Source organism: Phoca vitulina, unplaced genomic scaffold, assembly GCF_004348235.1.
Source record: "Phoca vitulina isolate PV1807 unplaced genomic scaffold, GSC_HSeal_1.0 scaffold4, whole genome shotgun sequence".
Taxonomy (NCBI): domain Eukaryota; kingdom Metazoa; phylum Chordata; class Mammalia; order Carnivora; family Phocidae; genus Phoca; species Phoca vitulina.
Window position 1 is genome coordinate 12000571 of NW_022589707.1, and position 24224 is coordinate 12024794.

A 24224-nucleotide genomic window follows, 5' to 3' on the forward strand; every position below is an offset into this window, starting at 1 on the left:
CTGAACTTGAAATAACATCTGCCATACATACAATTTCGTGGACACATACCTTTCGTATATGGTAAGATCCATTTATACGGGCATTTAGTCCTCAATTTTTTTCTATTTTTTAAATATAAGATGCCAAACACAGCTTCAGATGCTGCTATATACATAGTAAGCACTCAATAAATAGCTTGTAACTCTCTAAGAGCCAAATCTTGGGTTGGCTGCTTTACTCATAATTACTGCCTTCCAGGAACGCAGTTGCCATGTACTCGAGGAGGGGGACCCAATGGTTACGTGTCTGGGACCCTGTCTCTGCCCAGAGTAGATTGATTAGTTTAAGGATGAGCACCTGACCCAAGCCAAGCCAACTGGTATCTTTCCCTGAATTTTTTTTTTTTTTTAATTTTAGGATTAAGGAACATGTAAATTAATCCCTTTCTAGTAGTGGGAGCTGCCACATGTAAAACCAGATGTAAGACTTGAGAGGTACTGGTGGCCATGTTCCTTGCCATGTGCAGAAACTTTGATGTAGTCTGTCTGAATCAAAAGGAGCCACCATGGAGAAAGAAACAGAGAAATGACGAGAGTGCAGTTGATGACAGAAAATACTGGGGATGATGAGAGTCTGGGTTATGTTCAATAACTGGTCCCCAATTCTGAGGCTCTGCTATACCTCCGCCCTCCCCACAGTTTGGTTGTAGGAGATATCCCACTCCCTTCTTATAGATTCCCGTAAGCTGGCTCAGGTTGGACCCCAGTAACTTGTCAGCAAAGGAATCCTGATGGTGTGAATCGATAAAGGAAAACTGATTCCCCTCCATTTTCTCCCCACTAACCCTTTTAACTGATTCAACCAGGTGGCTTGGCATAATGAAGGCATGGGCTAATTTACATGAGGTTACTATTCAGCGAGAAAAGGAAGGTATTCAGTTTGAAATACATTTCCAGCAAAAGTAAGTTTCAGGTCACACGTGCCAACACAAATCCAAAGCACTCATCAATCACAGTGTCCCATGTGCAAAGAACTTGTTCCCACAAATTAACCGCGGGTCTAGAATCTTTGCCGGAGTGACCAAGACCCAGAAACTGCAGAGGCTTCCTTTCTCAGAGTTCTCCTTCTGGATCCCTTGATAAGGCGAGAGGCATGTGACACTTTCCTCATCTAGAAGTGAGTTTTCCTAATGAATTCAACAAAAACAATGGCAACGTGACATTGCTTCGGCCAGAGTTGGAACGCATATTGGAATTCATGCGAGTCTAGACACGGAGGCTCCCTGCTGACACCAATCTTTAAGACCAGCTCTATCGCTGGCCGCAGGACCGCTGTTTGCTGGTGTACCCCGCCTCGAGGGGCTGCTCTTCCAGGCTACAGTGGCAACCACAAGAATCTGCACAGACTAGCTGCCTTCTAAGAACCCAATGCCTGGACAGGGCTGGTGCCCACCGCCCCCCATGCTTACGTGGGGTGGCAGAAGGAAGCTGGTATATGGGCTCATAGTGCCCCGGCCATCACTGTCCTTTCTGTGACAGCACTGGCTCCAGGGCGCACAGATGTTAAAGACCCAGTGCTCCAGGGATGGCTTAAACCTTGGGGCTCTGACTGCCCCTAGCTCGCAGTCTTCCTTTCCAGCTGCCCCGCTCCTCAGTGGACACCTGATTCTGGGGTGCGGCAGAGCTTCTGTCCTTTGGTGCTCCGCCATGTCTCCGGCTGTGTTTGTCTCGTCTCTGGCTTGCTGCCTGGAACCCTGTCCCTTTGGACAGACCTCTCTCCGGTCTGACTGGTCCCCTTCCGGGCTTGCGTCCCTGTGATGGGCTGGGTGGAGGCCTGCTCTGGGGAATCCAAAGCAGTCTCTCTCTTCTGAAATCTTCCGCTTTTATGAGCCTCTTCGTTTCTCCTCCGATGCTGCCTAGGAGCAGAATCATCTGGTCTTGACTCTGCAGAGGACGTTTCACTCTGGAGAGGTCTCCTGGGCAGGGGCCGACCCTCCTGAGTTGGTTGACTGCCACTGAGGGTAGCTTTATTTTCCTGAGACAATCCTCCAGAATTCTCTTTTTTCAAGGATGGCCCTTTTTTGGACATAGCTACCTTCTGAACCAGGTCATCTGGGGGGAGGTTGGCACGGGCCTTTCTTCTGGAAGAATGTACCTTTACCCGTTTCTCTTCTTGTAATTGGGGATCCTTAGGCAATGGTTCAGCGTGGGGTGGCTCAGGAATTTCTGCTGTGTGGGCTTTTCTCTGCTGGTTCCCCTGAGGACTCAGAGGCGGGCTGGGATTAGGGTGGTCTGGTACCTTTGGGGGAGTCAGCTTACTCTGGGATTCCGGCTGCAAGGCTGTCTGATGGCTTCTAGGCGGTGCCTTTTTCAGATGCCCTGGTCCTTTAGTTGTCTCTCTTTGGATAGGGAGTTTTTTTTTTCCTAGCTTCCGTCTGCTGCACTGGCTCTTGGTTTTGGGGTAAGGCCCGCACATCTGAAGTCTTCTTCCTGGAGGCGTGGCCTGCTTTTGGAGCTTGCCTTTCCTTCGCAGGCCTCGGATCATGGCGAGGCCCTGTGTTCTGAGGCAGCTGCTGTTCAGAGAAGGAAGTGGGAATTTGTGGGAGCCTAACCACCTGGGCCTCCTCCTCCTGGGGCGAATGGGGAGCGGGCTGCGGCATGTGCTCCTGGATGGGGGAGCTGATAAGAGGGAGTTTCACCTCCCTGACCTTTTCTTCCTGGACTTGCTGAGGACTGTGGTCCAGATGGGGGCTCAGATTTGGTGGTGGTTTGGAATGGGGAGGGCTGATGGGAGGAAGTTTACTGGGGTCTCCTTCCTGAGCTGGTGGAGGCCTGGGGGAGGGAATCACGGTTTGATCTGAGGCTCTTCCTAAAGCTTCCTCCCTGCTGGGTGAGAGGAGTTTGGGTGTGGGCCTCCGACTCTGGAGTGGAGCAAGGACCTGAGGCTGGGGCAGCCTGGTGGGAGCCAGGCGGCTTCTGGGAAGCAAAGTCATTGGGTCTTTCCTGTCCTGGGTCTGTTTGATATCTGTTGAATCCCGAGGACGTGGCAATTCTGGGTAAGGAGTGCTAACCCGAACAAATTCTCCTTTGGGGGTTCCCTCCTCTAGAAGTTGTTGAGAATCTTCTGGAGATGGTCCTGGTGTTTTGGCCCCATTAGGGTGGGAAGAGTCTCTTGGAGGCTCATAAGGGGTACTGTTGGGTGGCAGATCAGCTGACTCAGTTTCCTCATCCTGGGTTCTCTGGGGGCTGAGGGATGTTGGGCCAGACTCCTGGGGAGCCTCAGATGGGGGAGGGCCAGTGGAGGTCACCTTGGCCTCCCCTGATTCCTCATCTTGGTCTGGCTGAGGGCTGTGAGCTAGAGGTGGGTCAGGGTGCTGAGAAGGCCCTTGGGAAGGAACGATGGAAGGCTGCCCTATTTTACCTGCTTTTGCCTCAGATGTCTGGGACTCATTTTCAGGGAGATCTGTCGTTACTATTTTTGAAGAAAGATCCAATTGTTGAACATCCCCTTCCTTCTGGTTTGGGGATAAGTCTTGGGCCTGCTGGGAAATACCAAGTGCTGATGAGCTGGGCTGTGGAGGAGGCTCAGCACTGACATGGCTACTGGGAGAAAATTCTTCTTGATGGGTTGCTCCCGCCTGAGCCAGCTCTTGGTTCTGGGAGGGGGCTGGGTTCTGATGCTCAGGGACCTGTGCATGAATCTGCATTCCAGAGAGAGCCTCTGTTATCTGGCCATCTGCTTGCAGTTTCGCCAAGCGCCTTGGGGATGGGACCAGGTGTGCTGGCACCCCAGAGGGGGTCTTCTTGCTAGAGGGAGCTCCTGCTTTGATATAAAAAGAAGTTAGCTAAAAACATCTTAACACATACTATGTAACTAAGTAACTTTAGAAATAACAACAACAACAAAAAAATACCTTTTCCTTTCCTGATGCACATAGGCCCTTGAAAAGAATAAAATTACACATAGAGAAGAATTATAACCGTTCCTTCCCCTTGGGGATACTAGGTGCCTAGAATTCTCTTATTTAGTAGTAAGTAGAACAATCTTAGTCAATTGAAATCATGAACATAAAGAGACTGATTCACAGAACCAAAATGGTTCTGAGTGGCAAGAACAATTTTTAAGCGAATGAGATTTAAAACTTCCACAGCTTAGAGAGGCCAGTGCTGCTTTTGATGGTAGAAACTAGAGGGAGGACATCTAAGCCAGGGGAAGTCCTGATTGTTTAATGGTAGTCCTCTTCAAGAAACTGGGAGCTCTATGAGGAATAATCAGCTTACCAGGGAAGGGAAGGGAAGGCAAGGTAAGATACGGGAAATTCAACAGGCACTCAATAAGTCAGCAGTGAATGGAAGGAGGCAAAGAATGGATCCCACGGAAGGCTGAGGTGCCATGGCTCGGAGGACCTGCTCCTGAGGATCCGCCCCACCCCCAGGGCTACTCTTCTCCCTCCGAGTCTACCCCGGTTTCAGCAATGGCTCTCAGAGGCCACCAGCACATTAACGTTGCAGAGGGGGACGCTTCCTTCGATTACCATGGGAGCAAGTTCTCCGTATGATTCTGGTCTCGTGGACAAACCATGGACACAATCAGCTCAGCAGGCACTTGGTTATGAGAGAAGCCCATACATATTCTGGTGGCCCATATAACATCTTAACGGAGTCCTAAGGACATGGCTCTGAAATGCTGTGGCCAGGGGCGGGGCACACCAGTGTGGAACAGCCTTGAAGAAACTAGTCTCAGCCCTCTTTGAGGGAGACCTGATGCTCAGAGACTGCAGACAAAGTCGGACCTCCAAGGTGACCCCAGGGTGGTCCATCCCCAGAAGCAAACCAGGCTCCCGGCCACTGTCCATTCTCCCCCACAAAGCAAGATGAGCTTGGACTACTCTGGGTCATCCCTGAACCTCCTCGTCTGGGCAGATACCCTGTGCCTCCAGCTGAACCAGACGTTTCTGGGGAGGGGTTGGGGAAGAGTGGGGACAAGGAAAAGTTTGCCTCCTGGTGGGGTTTCTGAGGGGATGGCCCTGCTCATCATTCCTATCTCCCTAGTTCATGACAGTTATAGATTAAATACAAATTTAGTCAAGAAACAAGGCTAAATTAAAATATAAGAACAGTAAAAATGTCTAGACTAGGTAAATTCATAGAGACAGAAAGTAGATTAGAGGTCACCAGGGGCTAATGGGGGAGTTATTGCTTAATGGGAATGGAGTTTCTGCGTGGGAGGGGTGAAAACTTTTGGAAACAGGTAGTTGGGATGGTTATGCAACACTGTGAATGTAGTTAATGCCATTAAGTTGTATACTTAAAATGGCTAAAATGGCTAATTTTATGGTTTTTTAATCACACACACACAAAAAAAGAAATAAAAAAAATAGAAAGGCATAAGAGTGAAACCCAATGCTGAAGGCTCTTTCTATTTGTAAACCCCTGGTTTCCTAGAATCAGACACACAAGGATTTTTTCCCCACTTATAGGATTCAACAATTCACATCATTTGGCAAATGATACCCTGTCCTTTATTAGAGATAAAAGCACCACATGGGGAGTAGTAAATTGCTCAAGTGCCCCTGTTTGACTCATCATCACCATCATCATTTTCCTCTATCATTAGTCAGATCTAAATAATGATTTGCAAATATAATTTTATTTTATGATTTCTATAGCAGGAACTCAGAGTGGTAGTTGGATCAGCTTTTTAAAAGCTTTATTGGGAGCACCAGATAAGTATTCCAGAAATAGGTTGTATAGAGACACATGGAGGGTAAAGACGTCCCTTACACTGAGTTGTGAATAGAGTGAGTTTTTTCTTATTTCATAAAAACTGTATTGTTTGCTCAGGATTTTTTTAGTCTTCATGCTTTGGAAATGAATATTACCTGCACTGCTATAGGGGAAGAAAGATAAGATCATCCGTACCATGGTTGATAAACATTTTTAATTAATGTACATCTCAGTATTTTGAGGTTTTATAATCACTCTGTACCTAAAGTTACTATTTGTACGTGCATTTAATGGAAATTCAGAGTCTTTCCTCTGGTAAAGGTTTGCATTTCTGGGTCCAGACGGATGCGGTTGTTATACTGATAGACTTCAGGCTTACTTTTATGACTTTGTTCTAGTTTCATCATTAAGAGTAGAAATTAAAATTGTATCATCAGTTACAAATTAGCAACATGAAATTACTAAAGATAAAGCTATGTATTATTACTTCAAATATCTAGGAATACTTCCCAAATGGCATTGGTACAGGATTCCTGCTTCCATGAAAACAATACCATTGGCCACCAGATTTCGATTTGTACTGGAGCCTAACTTATAGGCAGTCTAATCTAACTGGGAAAAAATCTCAGCAAATTCTAGAATGTTCCATAATATTAAATGTAGTTGGCCTTGTTTTTCAGAAATTTTTAGAAATGGAAGTTCAAAGTGATTTCTCTAATCAAATTAATGATTACTGGTGAAATCTGGAATACAAAACTAAGGTTTCCTATTTCCAGTTCAATTTTCTAATTGTTCAGACTGTCTTTCATAGACTCTTAAATATTTTTTACTTCAATTTCTTACCTTTGACAGCTCAATTAAATATTAAAAATATTCCACTCTGCTAAAATTATTCATCTTTTCTTCTAGGGGTCTCACTCACATTTAAATAAGTAATATAAGTCTTTATGTAAACATACCTGAACTACAGAACTTAAAATCAGAGGGACCCAGCTCAGAGTGGAAGCAAAAATTTAAGAGCCAGCCAGGCCTGGGGTGGTGACCCTGCTGGGGCTCTGGTCTCTTTTTGGGGAGTCATGACGCTCATTTTGAGGTGGTTATGGTTGGGCCCTGCTCGCCTGCAGTGAACCTGTGAACATCTGGGCCTGTCCTCCTTGACATACACTTTACAGCCCTGAAACGCCAAGAGGCCATTGGCTCTACTCTTAATGCACTAGAGATCCTTTAAAAGCTTTATTAGAAAGGACTATGCTCTTAGAATTTTTAAATACTCACTTGAATCATGTCTGGCCTCCACAAAGTCACTTTATGTGCAAGTTTATCCTGAAACCAGCAACTGAAGACAGTAACATCTTCCACAGATTGACTATTTAAATAAAATGAGGTGGTGTGGCTTCTTAAGAAAACACATTATTTTCCAAAACACTAAACCTGCCAGGAAAATGGGGGTCTACGGAGGTCAGGGAATTGATGTATTAATTATAAACCCTCCCCTCTACTTTTTAAAGCTGAGGCTCTATTAGTCAATAACTGGATGACCCAGTTTCTGTTATTAAATGTATCTGAGAGGGGTAACATCTTAACAAATTCTGTAATTCATACTTTCCATTAAATCAGACAGGCCAAACCTAATTGGTCCAAATAAATGAAGTTTTATTATACCCTTTGAAATGGGAGTCTGTTTTCCTATGCACACATTATCTGGTCTATTAATTTGCCAAATGGCAACTGCACCCAATAGTCTGCGTGCTGGTGGTTGCACAATATGGAAAGATGGAGGGCTGGAGCCCCACTGGCTTAGAGGCAGAGTTCTGCTCAAGCGCCACATCTCAGAGGTGCCCTCTGTGCTACGGACTGACAAACATGCTTCTCTCCATTCCTCAGAACTGCTCAGGCTCGGGGGACTGACTCACGCTCATCTAAATCCACAAGGGGCTGATTTAAAAGTCAGAACACCAACTTATTAATTTACAGTGGGAGATGGGCCCGGCTCAGGGATCAGGGCAGGGTGTTCTAACGTAGGAGAGCGCCCCCAATGGGACAGCTCCACCCAGGAGACCAAATTAAACATCAGAAGTTGCTGGGTTAGGAAAGATTAAAAGCAAAGAGGGTCAGATTTCCTCAGGAGACACTTCTATCCAGCTACCAAAGCCTCGGGAGATATACTGTGCACCCTGCCAGGCATGGACGGCTTTCTAAAGAACCGATGGCAGCAGTGCTGGATAAACACATGGGCACGCCCCTCATTGAATGTCCCCCCTTGCACAACAATGTGAATATACGTAACACAACTGAACTGTACACTTAAAAATGGTTAAGATGGCAAACTTTATGTTATGTGTATTTTTACCACCCTAATGAAGAAAAAGAAGGTCCCCTCCGGTGGGCTGAACTGCTTTCACATATCATATTGTAAAACGTTGACGTGAGACCCTGGCTTGCTGTGTGTTCGTGTGCTTTTAGCCTTTGTGACTCTTGGCCCAATTAGGATTTCACGGGCCAGGTTGAGGCAGGCCTGGCCACGGTTTTGCCAGAGTTCAAACTGATGGTGCCCTTTTGCAATTTTACACATTCTTTTCAGGTCAGGTACCCTTGGAATTCTGGAACGAGGTCAGTGTGAAACTGGTAACAACCAACAGATAACAGAGTGAGGCTGTCCTTCTCCGTATGTCTTCTAGGAGACAGGTGACCAGGGTATGACTTCCCACCTTCAGAGGACCGGAAGAAGGTGTGCTCTGTGCACAAACAGGCATTCATGGAGGACTGCACAGTTCAGTTGTGTTACGTATATTCACATTGTTGTGCAACCAAGTCCATGAGTCCTTTTCATCTTGTAATAGTGAAACTCTGTAGTTGTTAAGCAACAACACTCCATTCCTCTCCCTCCCCCAGCTTCTGGCAACCATTCCATTTTGCTGTCCTTGTGGATTTGACTACTCTAGGTACCTCATAAAAGTGGCATCAGACAGTATTTGTCCACTTCTCAGCTACTGTGAATAATGCTGCATTCACTGGTGTACAAGGACCTAGCAAGTCCCTGCTTTCAATTCTTCTGGGTAGATACCCTGAGGTGGAATTGCTAGATCATATGGTAATTCCATTTTTAATTTTTTGAGGAACATTATACTGTTTTCCATCAGATCTAACCATTTTACCTTCCCAACTTCTCTACATCCTTGCCAACACGTATTTTCTGTTGTTTTTTTCATAGTTAGCCATCTCAGTGGGAGTGAAGTGGATTGGGGAGAACCTTCTAAATGCATCTCAAAATACTCAGGTACCAAAATTCTAAGTTAGGGCTTTAGAATTCCTGGATTCTGAGGAGATACACGGCTCTATAGCCCATGTCGTTTGCTGCAGATACTCCATGAGGCATTAACTCTCCTTTAATGGAGAGCATTAACTCCATCTAGCAGGACAGTCCACTGAAGCTCCAAACAGCACAGCAGCTTGCCCAAGGGAGCGGGAGGGCCACAACCAGGCTCATACCCTCTGACCATGCTCTTCTACTATCCTCTCTAGTACCACACTTGGAGGACTGTGGCAATGCAAAGAAAAGGAGAAAGAAACCTATTGGATTAAAACAACGCTAAATACAAACCTGCTGAGCAGAACGCCACGTCAGCTCCCTAAGGGAGCCAAACTTCTAGAAGGCTGAGATCTGAACCGGGAGGCTGGCCCTTATTTACCATTAACCTCCAAGGAGGCAGTGGCCAGCATGTCCCTGAAGGACAGTCCTGTGAGTGCCGCTAAGGCCACCCAAACAAGGAGAGGGACAGGTCCGGGGGCTGATTCACGCGGCTCACTTGTGGGGACCGTCACACGGGAGGAAGGACAGGGATTAAAGAGTTAGAACCAGCTTGAGCCTGCTCAACGAGTACCTAAATAGCAATTCACAGACTTGTTTTCCTGGCACAAAAGGGAGAGGGTAGTACCTGCAGTTGGAGCCAGATTCTTGGATGTTTCCTCAGACAACCCAAGGTACTCTCTGATGAGATGACTCAGCTTTTGGTAGGCAACTTCCAGATCATCTACAGTAAGTGAGAAAAGGTACTTTAAGGCAACAGAATCATACCAAAATATAGTCAGTTTGCAACTGTTGGTGGTAATGATTTTTTAAGCCACATCTAACGTTGTGACTATTGTGGTAGGCAGAACTCTAAGACCCTCATGACACTTCACCCTCATATAACTGCCTCTCTTCAGTGTGGGCAGAACCTGTGACTGTGAGGGGGTGTTACTCCTGTGATTATGTCACGTCAAATGGCAAAAGGGATTTTTGCAAATGTAATGAAGGTTACTCATCAGTTGAGTTTGGGCCAGTCAGAAGGTAGACTACCCAGGTGGGCCTACACATGATCACAGGAGCCCCATACAGGAAGAGAGTTTTCTGGTAGAAGAGGAAAGCAGAGACTTGAAGCATGAGGAGAATGTGATGTGCCGTCACCAGCTTGAAGACAGAAGGGCCACATGTACAGGACCTGGGAGCAGCCTCTAGGACAGAGGGCAACCCCTGGCAGAGAGCCAACAAAAGAAGCAGGGACCCCAGTCCTACAACCAAGAAACTGCAGTCAGCCAACAGTTAAGAATGTACATTAGAGAGGATTTTCCCCCAGTGACCTTACACTTCAAAAATAAAACTTTGCTGAAAGTTACTGACCTGCATTGATGATTGCATCAAAATATCCTGGAAATTTCTGGTTGATTTTAATATAAAGGTCCACTCTAGAGACAGCAAATTCAATCTCTACACGACTAAATAATCCTTTTCTCCGCAAATATCCCTCATATTTTTCCTTGTTCATGGGCACCACCAGGATATATCGAGGCTCAAAATAGGAAAATTTCAAACTTCTTACACCCTATTTGTTTAAAGAAAAGGGAATAAATTAGAACCAGATACACAATTTAGAAATCATGCTGGAGACATCTGACAACATAGGTATAATAAGTAGTCTTGTATTAAAAGGTTTATTTGGATAATTAGCTATTATTTTCCTGTAAATATCTCAAAGCTGGATTACTTCCCTTTGTTCATCAAATATTGTTATTGGAAATAAAAGAACTACCTGGTTATCCTCTAACTAACTACTCTAATAAACATGAGGGTTAAAAAAGAAAATTGCTAGGGGTCCCTGGGTGGCTCAGTCGGTTAGGTGTCCGACTCTTGATTTTAGCTCAGGTCATGATCTCAGGATCATGAGATCGAGCCCAGTTTTGGGCTCCACACTGGGCATGGGGCCTGCTTGAGATTCTCTCTCCCTCTCCCTTCCCCCCCTCCCTGTTCATGCTCTCTTTAAAAAAAAAAAAAAAAGAAGAAGAAAGAAAAACAAAAAGAAAATTGCCAGAATAAAACAGGTACATTCACAGTAGTGCTGTATCTTTAGTACTGAAAAGTAATTTCTTTTTTTCTTTTTTCAGATTTTATTTTTAAGGAATCTCTATACCCAATGTGGGCTCAAACTTACAACCCAGAGATCAAGAGTTGCATGCTCTACTGACTGAGCCAGCCAGGCACCCCACTCAGAAGTAATTTCAAGTCTACATTTCAAAGAGCACCCTTACAGCTCCAGGAGATAAAGATCTTACCAGGGAAAAAAGGCTCCTCTGTTACCCCTTTGTCATCTCCTTGGGACTGGTCCTATTCCTAAACCAGCAACCTGGTTGGATGGTTCCTATTACATCTCACAGCTTCTACCCAGAGCAAGGGAGAGCCAAGCTGCCAGGAGCCCATGCCAAGAAGCAGGGCTGGGTGGTGGTCTGTGGATCAGGAGGACTGGGTGGTGAGTAACTGCGGCTCCCCAGCTCCTGCAGACCGCGAGCAAATCCCACAATTGCTCCCCGAGCACTAATTTCCTCATAGCTGAAATGCAAGAGCCCTTCCAAATGAACCCTAAAGCTCCTTCCTCCTCGATCCCATCATCAGTAGTTTAGTTTAACATTCAAAATCTTTGTTTTAAACATTCAGCGGGGGGAGTGGGAGTGAAATATGGGATCTTTTAAAAAATAATTTCTAAAAGTGTCAATGACTAGAGCAGTTTGGAGAAATGCTTTCACTTGGGAGAATCAGGGACATCAGGCCTGGTTTATAGAGTCAACCTCTTGAAAATGAGTAGGAGAAAGTTCTCAGGGAGGAAAAAGACAGGAGCCAGCACTCAGAGAACCAGTGAACTGGAAGAAGGTAAGCACAAGGAGCTGGAGAGTTTCTGCCTTGTCCGAGGAAGATATTTTTGATTATTAACATAGAAACACAGAAAACCTCCTTAAAGATGCAAACGTAATCAATTGTGGAAAGATGAGAACTGCAGGATTTTGAAGTTAGAAAAACTGAAGAGCTGGAAGAAACGTGACCAGTTTCACTGAAGTGAGGCAATGCCCCAATCCAGGGAGCCAAGAAGGAGTCAGTCTCCTCCTCTGCCCAGTTACAAAGGAAACAAGTTTTAAAGAAGTTTCTGAGTCGATAGTAAAGGAGTATCTGACCAGCCCAGATTCTGTTTTCTATAAGTTTGATCTAATGGAATCATTTTTCTAACTTCTTTCTCTGACTACAAAACTGTTAGACCGCTCGGTGAAGGTACCTTAAAAAGACGATCAACTGTCTTTAAAGACTTCACATAGTTAATAAAGCTATCTATTTTTAAAACAAGTAGGATAGTCATGGTTTTACTCTGGATCTGGATTGGAGAGAAACTTCTGCATATTCTAATTACAGAAGGTCACTGGGGAGGATGGGATATGGGGGCAGAGAGGGAAGTCTCCTGAATTCTGCAAGTCTAAATCGCTCAGAGCTGGAAAGGATTGGAACCAGCGAGCAAGGGGGGTCAATGAGGGCATAGCGCACACGTCTCCCCCGAGGAAGCAGAGAACAAGGGCGGCTGCGCAGAGCTGCCCAGGCAGGTCCTGAGGGGGCCACGCACCTGCTCCACAGCCTGTGAGAAGGACCTTTACCTAGTATCACTTTATATAAACAGAGACCATGCCCTAAAAGGGATAATTTGGTGAGGAAATTAACTTAGAAAGTAAATCCCCAGGAGCACTTCTATCCCGAGGGTACGTGCAAGCCACGTCTTGTAGCGTAACTCCTGTCATTTAAGTGTTCATGTCTGGCCCCCCCATAGGAACTATAAGCTTCCCCCTGTGCCTGGCAGTGTGCTCCCTGCATTCGTAGCCCCCTCCTCAGCCCCAGATATATATATACAGACTCACACACACACACACACGCATTAAAAATAAATTGACTGAATGCAAAGACACTTACTTCTATTTCCATGTGAATACAGCTTGCTAAACCGTCTCTGGCAATACCTTCTATGGTGTCCCTATTTAATCCATAACTGTGATTACCATAATTAAATGTTAGAATGAATTTCCCCTGAAATTTGAGAAGTACAGAGATTTTCATATAACAGCTGCCATAACGAAAGTTAAACACAAATGAAATTATTTGATGTCTTACTTTTACATGCTTCCATAAAACTTACAAATCGAAGGCTGACGATGGGCTTACGAAACTTAATATCAAAATGTGGTAGAGAAATTTATTCGGAAGTCTCAGCTGGCAAAAAAAAAAATTAAGTTTTTGGAGCTCCCGGAGTCTGCTGACAAAACACGTGGGGAGAGCGAAAGCGCTGAAGCTTCTGGTAGAACAGATCATTTTGCTTGTTTACCTGCTTCCTTGCCAAACCTGCACCATAAACGGTCATTACTGAGAAAGCAAAACCGACAGCTCGCCCTTTGCCATGTCAGCTATGCAGGCAGGCCAGGTACCCCAGAAAAAGCTCCCATTCTTGAAAGCCCTGCATTCCCAGATAAGCCTGAAGGCCATGAATTACAGGGACATCCAAAACCCTTTGCATCCTGAGATAAGCCATGAAAAACAGACCCAGTTCTGTTTTTCCTTATAAAACACAGCTTTTTATTGACACCGCCCCAAGTGTTTTTCAACAGAATTGCTGTGTGCCCTATAGTCATTTGAGGTTTAAATACTGCCTTCTATCTACATTCTGGAAGCCCAGTTCTTCCCAAAGCTGTACTCCCTTGCAAAACAGTCCAAGTTAAAACATGTCTCTGGAAGCTGACCTTTTCTTTGACAATGTTATATTTATTAAGCTACTAGGTCTCATCTAAACTGGAAAGCTGGTCGCAAAAGAAGGAATAAAAATATGGATGTTCTTGGCAACTGTGGCTCCTCATGCACGGGATTTTGGAAGAAATGATGAAATGAAAACTTGCAAGGCTGAATCCCATCAACTGAATCCCATTGAATGGCGGCATCATCATTAAGAACAGTAGCAATTAGGAGTCCTTTATGCTACTTCTGCCTCCTGGCCCCAGACGTCCTGGAGATTTGGGGATCGGGGACAGGCTATCTGTCCCGGGACGGGGGGCCTGGAAGTCCATGAGACACAAAATATCTGCTGTGGTGGGGTGGGTCTCTAGTGAATGTGTCTGCTAGGAGTGATGAGGAAAATCTACACACCTCGTAATCCAAAGAAGTTTATATCATGCATTCTAAACGTTAAAAACTCAACAATAAATATCCTAATATTTTACTCCTTCAATGTCATACCTTCTTTGTTCTTTGGAGAAAATACTAGGACATCTTTTATATATATATATATATATATATATATTGCATCTATATAGGTAGATAAGATACTGAATCTCCCATCAGGTATATACTTTTTCTTGTTTACTGTGACTCACCCTGTTTTCAAAATGTATTTTTTTTTGGCGGTGGGCGAGGGGCAGAGGGAGAGAGAGAACCTTAAGCAGGCTCCATGCCCCGTGTGGAGCCTGACACGGGGCTCAATCTCACAATCCAGAGATCATGACCTAAGCCGCAATCAAGAGTCGGACATTTAACCAACTGAGCCACCGAGGTGCCCCTCAAAATGTACTCTTGAATCACGTTTCAGATACATACTACACATCTGTTTACTTGTGTGTACACAGGTGCACACAAGGGCCTCCCTCTGTGGACCCCAAAGATATTTCCTGGGAGAATGCAGAGCTGGGAAGAATCTGACATTGTGCTTTTATATATAAAACAGGCTTTGTTAACCTTTTTTTAAAGAATTGAGATTAAGCGGTCGTCCAGCTTCTGGCTGGGGATACATCTTCCTGCTTGCAGATTTCTTAGTAAACAGCAGTAATCATATTTCAGGAGCCTCCAGGTCTGTGATCTTACTTCAGTAAGAGAGGAAGAATATCTTCAGGGAAGTGACTGCATTTATGTCCTTAAGAAAGGTTCACGTGTCTGTAGGCATGTGGTGGGGTGGCAATTCCACGTGTTGGTGATGAGGGAATGGAGGAGTGGGTGGGTGTGACTGTCCACAGGAGGTGTCCAGGGCCTGGGTACGGCAGGGTAGACTGCCAAGGTGGGGTGGCAGGCGGTCTGGGTGGCTGTTCCAGGGAGGGGGGTTATATATACAGACAGCTGAGTGTGTTGGTGTGACCAGAGAAGCTGACAATATGTCATGAGTTATAACCTCTAGGTTTGCCTCTTTTTTTTTTTTTTTTTTAAAGATTTTATTTATTTGACAGAGACACAGCAAGAGAGGGAACACAAGCAGTGGAGTGGGAGAGGGAGAAGCAGGCTTCCCGCTGAGCAAGGAGCTCGATGCGGGGCTCGATCCCAGGACCCTGAGATCATGACCTGAGCCAAAGGCAGACGCTTAATGACTGAGCCATCCAGGCGCCCCACTAGGTTTGCCTCTTAGAAACAGTCTCTAGCTCGCTTTAAGGAAAAGGAGCTCAGAAGCAAAATTCAAATTGAAGAAAATGACATTATACTGAAGTAATATACGTTAGAAGAAGCAGTAAAAACAAGTACTACGCACCCGTACAAGGATTTTGTAGAGGGAGTCAAACTGTAAAACCAAATATGGTGTGTAAGTACAGCGATTTCTTAGACTAGGAATTGAACCAGACTTAGTTACTACCGATCCAATGAGGTATGGAACGTCAGGGGAGCATATGGGGTACTGAGAACAGACGAACTGAACCAAGAAAAAAATGCCTCAGACTCTAACAAGAGAAATTAACATGAATTTCGGCAACTAGCTGTCTTTCAACCTAAAGAGTCCTAAAGGAATCCTTCTTACTAATATCAAGATAATGCTTCCTATCTCTATTAAGGCTTTTAGAAATATAAAAATCCCAAAGTACTCTGGATACATTCAAATGAACTACCAAAATACAGCCCTAGGAGAGAAGATTATAAAGAATCTCCAAGATGTTCTTTTGACAAGGTTAGAGGGGAAACGGCCTAGGGATTACAGGACTTTCTCACTTGGGTTTCTCTGTGAACGCAAGAGAAAACATGCACTATGTGTAAAGCTGGCCATTCAAAATTAAACTCATAGAAACTGCAGATCCCATGCTTAATTGTACCACAATTACCTGCACTGATGTATAATGTGGAAGATTAAGGCTATCTATGTGTCCAGGACAGGCAACTGAATGAGACACACCATGATGAAATGACGCTTAGAGCTACAACCAGGAGAAAGCACCAGTGATGGGGCACCTGGGTGGCTCAGTCAGTTGAGGGTCCAACTCTTGGTTTCAGCTCAGGTCATGATCTCAGGGTCCTGAGATCGAGCCCCGCATCAGGCTCTGCACTCAGCGCGGAGTCTGCTTGTCCCTCTCCCTCTGCTCTTCCCCCTGTTCTCTCTCTCTCATAAATAAATATAGAATCTTAAAAAGAAAAAAAAGCATCAGTGATAGCAAACAGGAATGGTCTCTGGACAGAACACTCCAACACCAAGGGAGGCTCAATTCATAAGCTTTGCACATCAGCTCTGTCTGTGAGAGTTGCCTATCTTGAGTAAAGTCTGATTAATAACAGCAGCACATGATAAACACAGATCACAAGAACTTTTGTAGTGCTCTTATTTCCATTTTCTTAAAACGTCTACTCATTGAGCTTTACTGAAAATTTACAACATTCTCTCCAAGATCCTAAAATAAAGCTGCATGTCAACAAGGATGTATACCTGGCTTAAGAAAAAACAACCCAAGAACACTTCTCTCATAACAAACAACATTTTTCTCTTTGTTATCACTAGTTCCTAATATTGCTACCAGAGGACGTGTGTTTCTTGTGTAATACAAACAAAGGAAAATGTTCTTACCATGTTTAGCATTTCATCAAAAACTTCCTGAGAGATAAAATGATAATCAACTCGATCCCCTTCTCCAAAGTAAGGCGGTCTTGTGGTGTGGCAGGCCCTGAAAACACAGTAGATAACCGGTCTACTTCCAGCAGCTTGGGATTCAAAATGCAAAAGGTCTGGGTAAAAGTAGGTTTTAAAAAGTTGAAATTCATCCACGAATCATGAATTGTGAGGTTAACGAACGCAGTTCTGAAAACACTGTGGTTTTGAAGTGCTAGACTACATTCAGCTGCTACACTCTACAAGGATTATACAAATTCAGGATTATCCACACCAAATCTTGACCCATTGTTATTGATCACCTCTGAACCACCTCCTCACACATACTACTTCAGTTCATTACTCATATATTTCCACCCAAGAGTCTTCGTGTCCTCTCTGCTCTGTGGGCATTTCCCCATGCCCCTCCTCGTCCCTCATCTGGCTGGCCCACCTGTCTTCCAGGACTCAAGTTAAGTGTCTCCGCCCCCCCCCCCCCCCCCCCCCCAAAAGCCTTTCTTGACCTCCTATCGCTGATTATGCACCTCTTCTTTACATGCTCATAGCCTCAATGCCTGCCACCGCCTGCATCCCAGTTCCTTGCTCAGGACCCCACCTCCTCAGTGCTGTCAGTGCTTATAAACACCAAGTATGAGCCTCCCGTGGGAAGCCATGAATGGAGTTCTCAGCTCAACCAGAGAGACCCTTTCTGATCACTGTATGCGACAGCATCCCCTCCCCGTCCCCACGCCCCCACTTACTCTCTATCACCAAAACTGCCTTCCTTTATCCACATATCAGGGTTTTCCCTGTCTTCCCCAGCAGGACGTACAACTCATGAGGAGAGGACTTTATCTTGTTCATCTTACTTGCTACTGCATTCCCCAAGCCTGGCCCCCATGCAGGCAGTCGCTAGTTATCTGTAACATGAACCAGTAAATGACACCTGTGAGGGGGGTAACAGGCGTGACCAACTCCATTTGGTGGAAGACAATAAAGATGGCTCGTCTAAGGCCACAGAGCCGACCAGTGTCAGTCCCAGAAATAGACAATGGGGCCCCAACTAGCCCACGACTCTCGATTTCATACCATTCTGACTTCCTAGTGTTAAGTTTTGGGAATGCAATGCAAACTGATCTTTGTAGTATCCTGTAGTTTTTAAAGGAGAAGATGAGAATAGCTAGACATTTGACATGTTATTTCATTCCTTCCTCACAAAAAACCATGAGGCGAGTATTGCCGTTTCCATTTTACAGATGATGAAACTGAGGCACAGGAATTAAGTAAGGGGACTAAATAGCAACGCCAAGGCGACTCCGCGTCAATTCCTTTTACTATCGCGCCAAGAGCGTAGAGGTGTAACCTCAAAAGCCTCTCCTGTTACAGAGTCCAATTTCTATAATTTGTACCGCTGTTCCCCTTCCATTATCATCAAGAATTAACTAGACTAGGGCGCCTGGGTGGCTCAGTTGGTTGGGCGGCTGCCTTCGGCTCAGGTCATGATCCTGGAGTCCCTGGATCGAGTCCCGCATCCGGCTCCCTGCTCGGCGGGGAGTCTGCTTCTCCCTCTGACCCTAACCCCTCTCATGTGCTCTCTCTCATTCTCTCTCTCTCAAATAAATAAATAAAATCTTAAAAAAAAAAAAAAAAAAAAGAATTAACTAGACTAGTAAATTTTAAGTTCTTAACATTGTATTTAAATTATAGACCCAGGAAGGAGAGTATATTCTAAGAAAAGACTGTCAAAACACATGGTATTTGTTTTGCTGTGTGAATACGCTGGCATTTCTTCACACACCGTGGCAGGGCCCTGGGACCCTCTGTCTATTGGTGTCCTTGACAGGCGGGGAAGATAATTCAGGGACTTGGCATCCTGCGCTGCACACCCTTAGCGTAGCCTTCACACGCAGTGTTGGATTTGCATTTTCCAACAAAGGAATTGAGTGGCAGGAATTTTTTCAGTATTTCTAAAAGGAAGACAAAGCAAAGAAGTAATTTGAAGCTTCTAGGCAGGTAAATAGAGAGGAGGCTTCAGTGAGGTGGAGAATGCGGATGACAGAGCCCGTATCCGCCGCAGAACCTTCTATTACGAAGGACCTAAGATGACCTGTGGGTTTTTGAATCCTGTCATCCAATTTTCACATGCAGAAATGTTCGCTGTGGAGTATGCTGCCCAAATGTGAACATCTTAAAAAGGAAATTCTGCACAGTGAAAGCAGTGTTTCACTAAACTTAGAAAAAAAATGATGCCAAATTTTAGACAAAGAAATCTGCTTGGGCCATCACCTTCGGTGTCCTTCTTCTCCCTGGTCTCAGTACAATTCCATTTGTAATTTAGATTTCCATGAATTTCTTATTTACTAATTAATTTACTAGTTAAGTCATGGTGAATTAGTTAACTCATGGTTTGCAATGGGAGCCACACCAAAGAAGTGAGTTAGAGATGAACGCCAGACTACAACACTGGGCCTGAGAGTCTAAGAGTGAGTTTAGACATTCAAAAGGCCCGTTCATGGCCCAGCCGTCCTGGAGGATCCTAACAAATCAAGTCTATGGAGAAGAGGAGATGATCAGGAAGGGAAGGAATCCGCAAGGTCAGACCAAACAGTGGAATGGCAAAATATTCAGGGAAATGCAATGGGAAGAAAAGATGTCTGAGAAGAGCTAGCAGCTGGATGAGGAGTAGAAATTTTTTGAGTTTGATTCAGAAGCATGCAGTTTTAGAATTTCCATTCTGGACCAGATGGCCTCAGGAAATAACAAACTTCTTGTTACTGCAAATATTTAGGCAGAGGTTTAGCTGTGAGCACATCTAAATTCAAGCACGTGTTGTGACGAGCACTGGGTGTTATGCGCAACTAATGAATCGTTGAACACGACATCAGAAACTAATGATGTGCTAGATGCTGGCTAGCTGAACATAATAAAAAAAAATTTTAATCACACGGGAAAAAAATAAAAGATAAATAAAAAATTAAAAATAAATAAATTCAAGCACATGATAGCACGCCGTACTGTTAGTAAGTGAACTCTTTCAAAGGCTATTCACAAGAGCCCAGGTCTTCCTAGGGCATTCAGTAGGAAAATTAAATTGGTCCTAACCCTCAATGCAAATATACATCAGTTAACTGCTGGGCATTTAAAGAGATCGTCAACACAAGATTCCAGCAGCACGTCTGAGTATCCCATTCCAGGAAGCCACTGCCCTGTCCACTTTCCAGTAATGGCATGCTGCTTTCTAACTGACGCCTTTGTGAGCTGTGACTGTACCCCAGCTGGTCCCCCTGTCTCCAGTACACCCCCCCCCCCCGAGCTTCCCACAGGGCACACTTCCTGGAATGCAGCAGTCCTCGTGACACCCCCTGCTTACCTATCCTTTACGCTCAGACTCCTGTCTATGTCTCTGGTCTTATCTTCTGCCGTCTTCTTGCATACTTCCAGTACTCCGGCCTGTACTTACAGCTCATCACACCTGCCTGTCGTTCCTCCCGCCTGGAAGGCGCTCCTGCTCAAGTTCCACATCCCATGTGTCTTCCACATCTTCTATCCCAGAGGCTCTTTACTCCCCTCAGCACAGCACCCATCACACCATTCTGTTGGCCAGCACTGACCTGCCTGAATCCAATACTAGATGGTAAGCTCCCAGGACAAGACCCCCGCCTGTCTGTTCTACAGTTCCTGCTGGCACATGGCTGGTGCTCAATAAACACTGATTAGGTGAACAAATGAACCATTCTACTGGTTTGTCACATCTGGATAAACAGACCTTAGATTATTAGACTGCACGAAGGTAGCTGCAGCTCATACATCTCAGTTAGCTAAAGAGCTGTGGTCTTTTACTTTACTGTACTATCGTACTAAAAGTAAAGATGTTTAGTAGTTGACATCAAGAAAAAGGTTATAAAAAGAGAGACTGCTATAAAATGGAGATCTCAGAAAGAAGAATAAAGTTTTCCTTTCATGACTATTCAGCTCACTCTCAAGGCCTTAAATCTGGAAGTTGGACAGGTATACCAGCATTGTTTTATGTTTCTCTCATTATTCATTACTCTGCCAGGGAGCCACTGGTTTGTGTGATAATATTAAGGTTGGAAATAGATTTTGAAGGCAGTAAATTCCTATCTCCATGTAGAACTAATAGAGGTAAAGAAAGAACAACCAACCTATTTCTAAAACCAAGAACAAATAGAAAAATCAAAACCTAAAACGAGAACAAGATCTCTCAGCTATTCTAATACTTGTTAGACCACCACGTTATGCTTTTAATACTGATATATCCGGATATACAGCTTAGTGTGTGGGAATTTCACTGAATGTCTCAGTCGTGAGTCAATGTAATTTAAAAAAGGGAAGACAGAATACCATGAGAAAATGAAATAGATGGGAAAGAAGATTCAAGCAAATCGCAGAGAAAATGCCTTTGTAAATACTTGTATGTTTCATGATGAAACTGTTTTCATGCCTTCCCCCCATTTAATTAAAAATCAATAAAAATTATGTTGGATAAGGAATTAAAAAATCTAAATAAGAGCAATGACTTGCCTCTGAGGATGTGCTTTGGTTTTATCATTTGTTTTAATCAGAAAGTTGCTGCATATAAAGTAGTCTTGCCTTACCTTCTCCACAGATGACATTACTAGCTAGCTAATACTTTTTTTTTTAATCCAATGATATGATCTTTGATCCATGCCTCGATGGAATTTTTAGAATGATGCGCCACTGAGCAAGCCCCGATCTCTGCCTCCAAGGGGACGCCAGTGAACGGCGGGCCAGTGCTTCGGAGCCTGCAGGGGAAGTGGGGGAGTGACTAGGCAGTTAGGAGTGTCTTTCCACACGTGCCACTAATTCCATCCGGAGGAGAAAGACAGCAGCAGCAGAAACCCTGCGGGCACGAAGCTAGTCTTAAGGTTCTGTTTCGCTGCCTTGTGCCTCCCTACAAACTATGCACGACACTAATTAAAGGTCTGAGTTCCCCACTAGATTACAAATCTCATTAAAGCAAGGACATTGTCAATCTTGTTCTCGCTGTATCTTCAGGGCTTAGCACATGGGAGGAATTCAATAAATATTTACTGCAAGAATTGGTCAACAAATGAATGAATCCATTCATGTCCCCATATATCCATCAGTGGTAGTTGTGGAAAATCACCTCTGTTTCTTGTCACAGTAATTTCCCACGAAATGTGGCTTATAATACCCTTAATTCATTCATCCTGTGCACTCACTCAATCTGTCACTTGGTTAACAAGTATTTCTCATGTAGGTATTAAGTTCCTGGTCATCTGCTGAACTCCGAGAACCGAACAGTGGGCAAAGCTGACACTGGTCCATACCCTCCTTGGGCTTACAGATGAGTAGGGAAGACAAACATTAAATCAATCAATCACAAGCATGATGGATAAGCATTCTAATGGTGGGAAATGGGCTTTAATAAAAATGAATAAGAAGAAGGCCCATCCAGGTGAGAAGAGAGAGGCAGACTGACTCACAATCTTAGTAATGAGTTAATGAACACCTCCGAGAACACATCTGATCCCGCACGCCTCCGTAACGAGTATCACAAACACATCTGAAGGACCTGGCTCTCAACCTTTACAACATAATTAAAAGGAATTTTAATCCGAGAAAGCCTTGGTTCCCAGCATTCTGGTTTGCTAAAAGTTCCGGGTTTACATTGGCACTATAGTTGGGATACACCTCTCTGCCCGACTTTGACCTTCCATTCATTTCGTTCTACTTATCTTTCAAAACAGGGTCGGTACCCCTATACAGGCAAAATGGCACTCTATACTTTTTTATTCTAATGTTAAGTTTTAATTTATTTTTGTTACTTCAGGGAGCTTAAAATATATTAGTAAATAAATCATTCTATATATTTGGATCCCAGAGTTGTTCAAATGAGGGATGTAATTTTAGATATCTAAGTAAATGGACCTGTTTCTTTCTTTTTTTTTTTTTAAAGATTTTATTTATTTGACAGAGAGAGACACAGCAAGAGAGGGAACACAAGCAGGGAGAGGTGGGAGAGGGGGAAGCAGGCTTCTCGCGGAGCGGGGAGCCCGATGCGGGGCTCGATCCCAGGACCCTGGGATCATGACCTGAGCCGAAGGCAGACGCTTAACCATCTGAGCCACCCAGGCGCCCCTAAATGGACCTGTTTCAAATAGTATTTACATTGTTTGAACATATATAGCTTAAGGGAAGGAAAGGCATTAGAAAATAATTTGCATTTATTTTTCTTGCTGTCCGAAATAGCTTTGCAGTCCCCTCCTCCGGTCACCAACAAACATTACTAATCTAAAGGTAATTGCTTTGCCATAGGTAAAAATTAAGAGGAAACCAGTTTAAAAGACCACAGTGGTGACTCTAACTCTGACTCCCAGAAACCTTTAAGTAGTCTGTAAGTCCAGCTGAAGATTTTTTTTGAATGGTCATGTTTTTGATATTCTCCTCTATTTTAACTGGACCATGAGGGAAGCACACAACAAAACGTTTGCTCCAGAAAACGGGAGTGCACTGAACGCTAGCCTGAGGGAAAGGCAAGGAAATGAAAAACATTTGCCGTCATTTCTCTTTCCTTCCTCCTGAAATAGGCCTCGAAAGAGGACGCCCCGCATGGAGATGAGGAAGTGGAGGTGCAGTCGGTGTGAGTCCAGCGGAGGAGGGGAGAGGAGCTCACGGGTCCTCCGAGCACCGAGCCCACCACCTGTCACTGCACTATCCGTGCTGTGGCGTCCCGTGGCCACAGGACAAGCCCGGGCTCCGAAGCCACCACGCTTCACTAAAAACACGTGGATCTTCAACCCTTGGAGAGTGATGTGAGCTGTCAGTGAAGAAAGGTAAACATTTGGAGGAATAAAGTACAACAAATAAAGTACAGGGTATCTATCACAGTGTAATAAATGGCAAAGAAGCTGATGAGCCTTCTCTGCACCTTTTTGAGCTTGCTTAAAATTAGCAGCCACAGCCGACAATGTACAGCCTTACACGAACACACTTACCCGTATCGGAAGTACGTGCTGAACTGTCTGCAGAGGTGGTGAGCCAGTTCTCGTTTCCCACAGGCTTCAGGACCAGCTAGCACCAACATGGGATAAGGGGCGTCCAGGCGGGGCAGAGTGCTGGAACATAGGGCAGGCAGTGACGGCCGGTCCTAGTCACATACACGCCCGGAGGGCAGGGGCTGCACCACAGTCACTCCCAAGTCAGGGTCTACACCACAGTCACACCTAAGTTCGTGACTGAGCACGTGCTACCTGCAGGCCCAGGACAGGAGGCTGGTCCTACTTTCCTGAGCAAGTTGATGATGATAGGCCAAAAATAATATTCAAAGTGTAGATAACAAGTCAAGTCCAAATG

At 44.7% G+C, this 24224-nt stretch overlaps 1 protein-coding gene across 1 annotated transcript in view; it reads right to left on the minus strand.

Annotated features, from left to right (window-relative positions):
- Positions 1 to 24224, minus strand: part of LRGUK (leucine rich repeats and guanylate kinase domain containing) — a 103829-nt gene that overhangs the window by 34452 nt on the left and 45153 nt on the right. The window contains exons 11-15 of the mRNA XM_032401539.1: positions 23867 to 23986; positions 16845 to 16941; positions 12965 to 13078; positions 10367 to 10568; positions 9642 to 9737 (exon numbers count right to left, since the gene is read on the minus strand). Coding sequence (XP_032257430.1) covers positions 9642 to 9737; positions 10367 to 10568; positions 12965 to 13078; positions 16845 to 16941; positions 23867 to 23986 — 629 coding nt within the window. The remainder of the gene's footprint in view (positions 1 to 9641; positions 9738 to 10366; positions 10569 to 12964; positions 13079 to 16844; positions 16942 to 23866; positions 23987 to 24224) is intronic.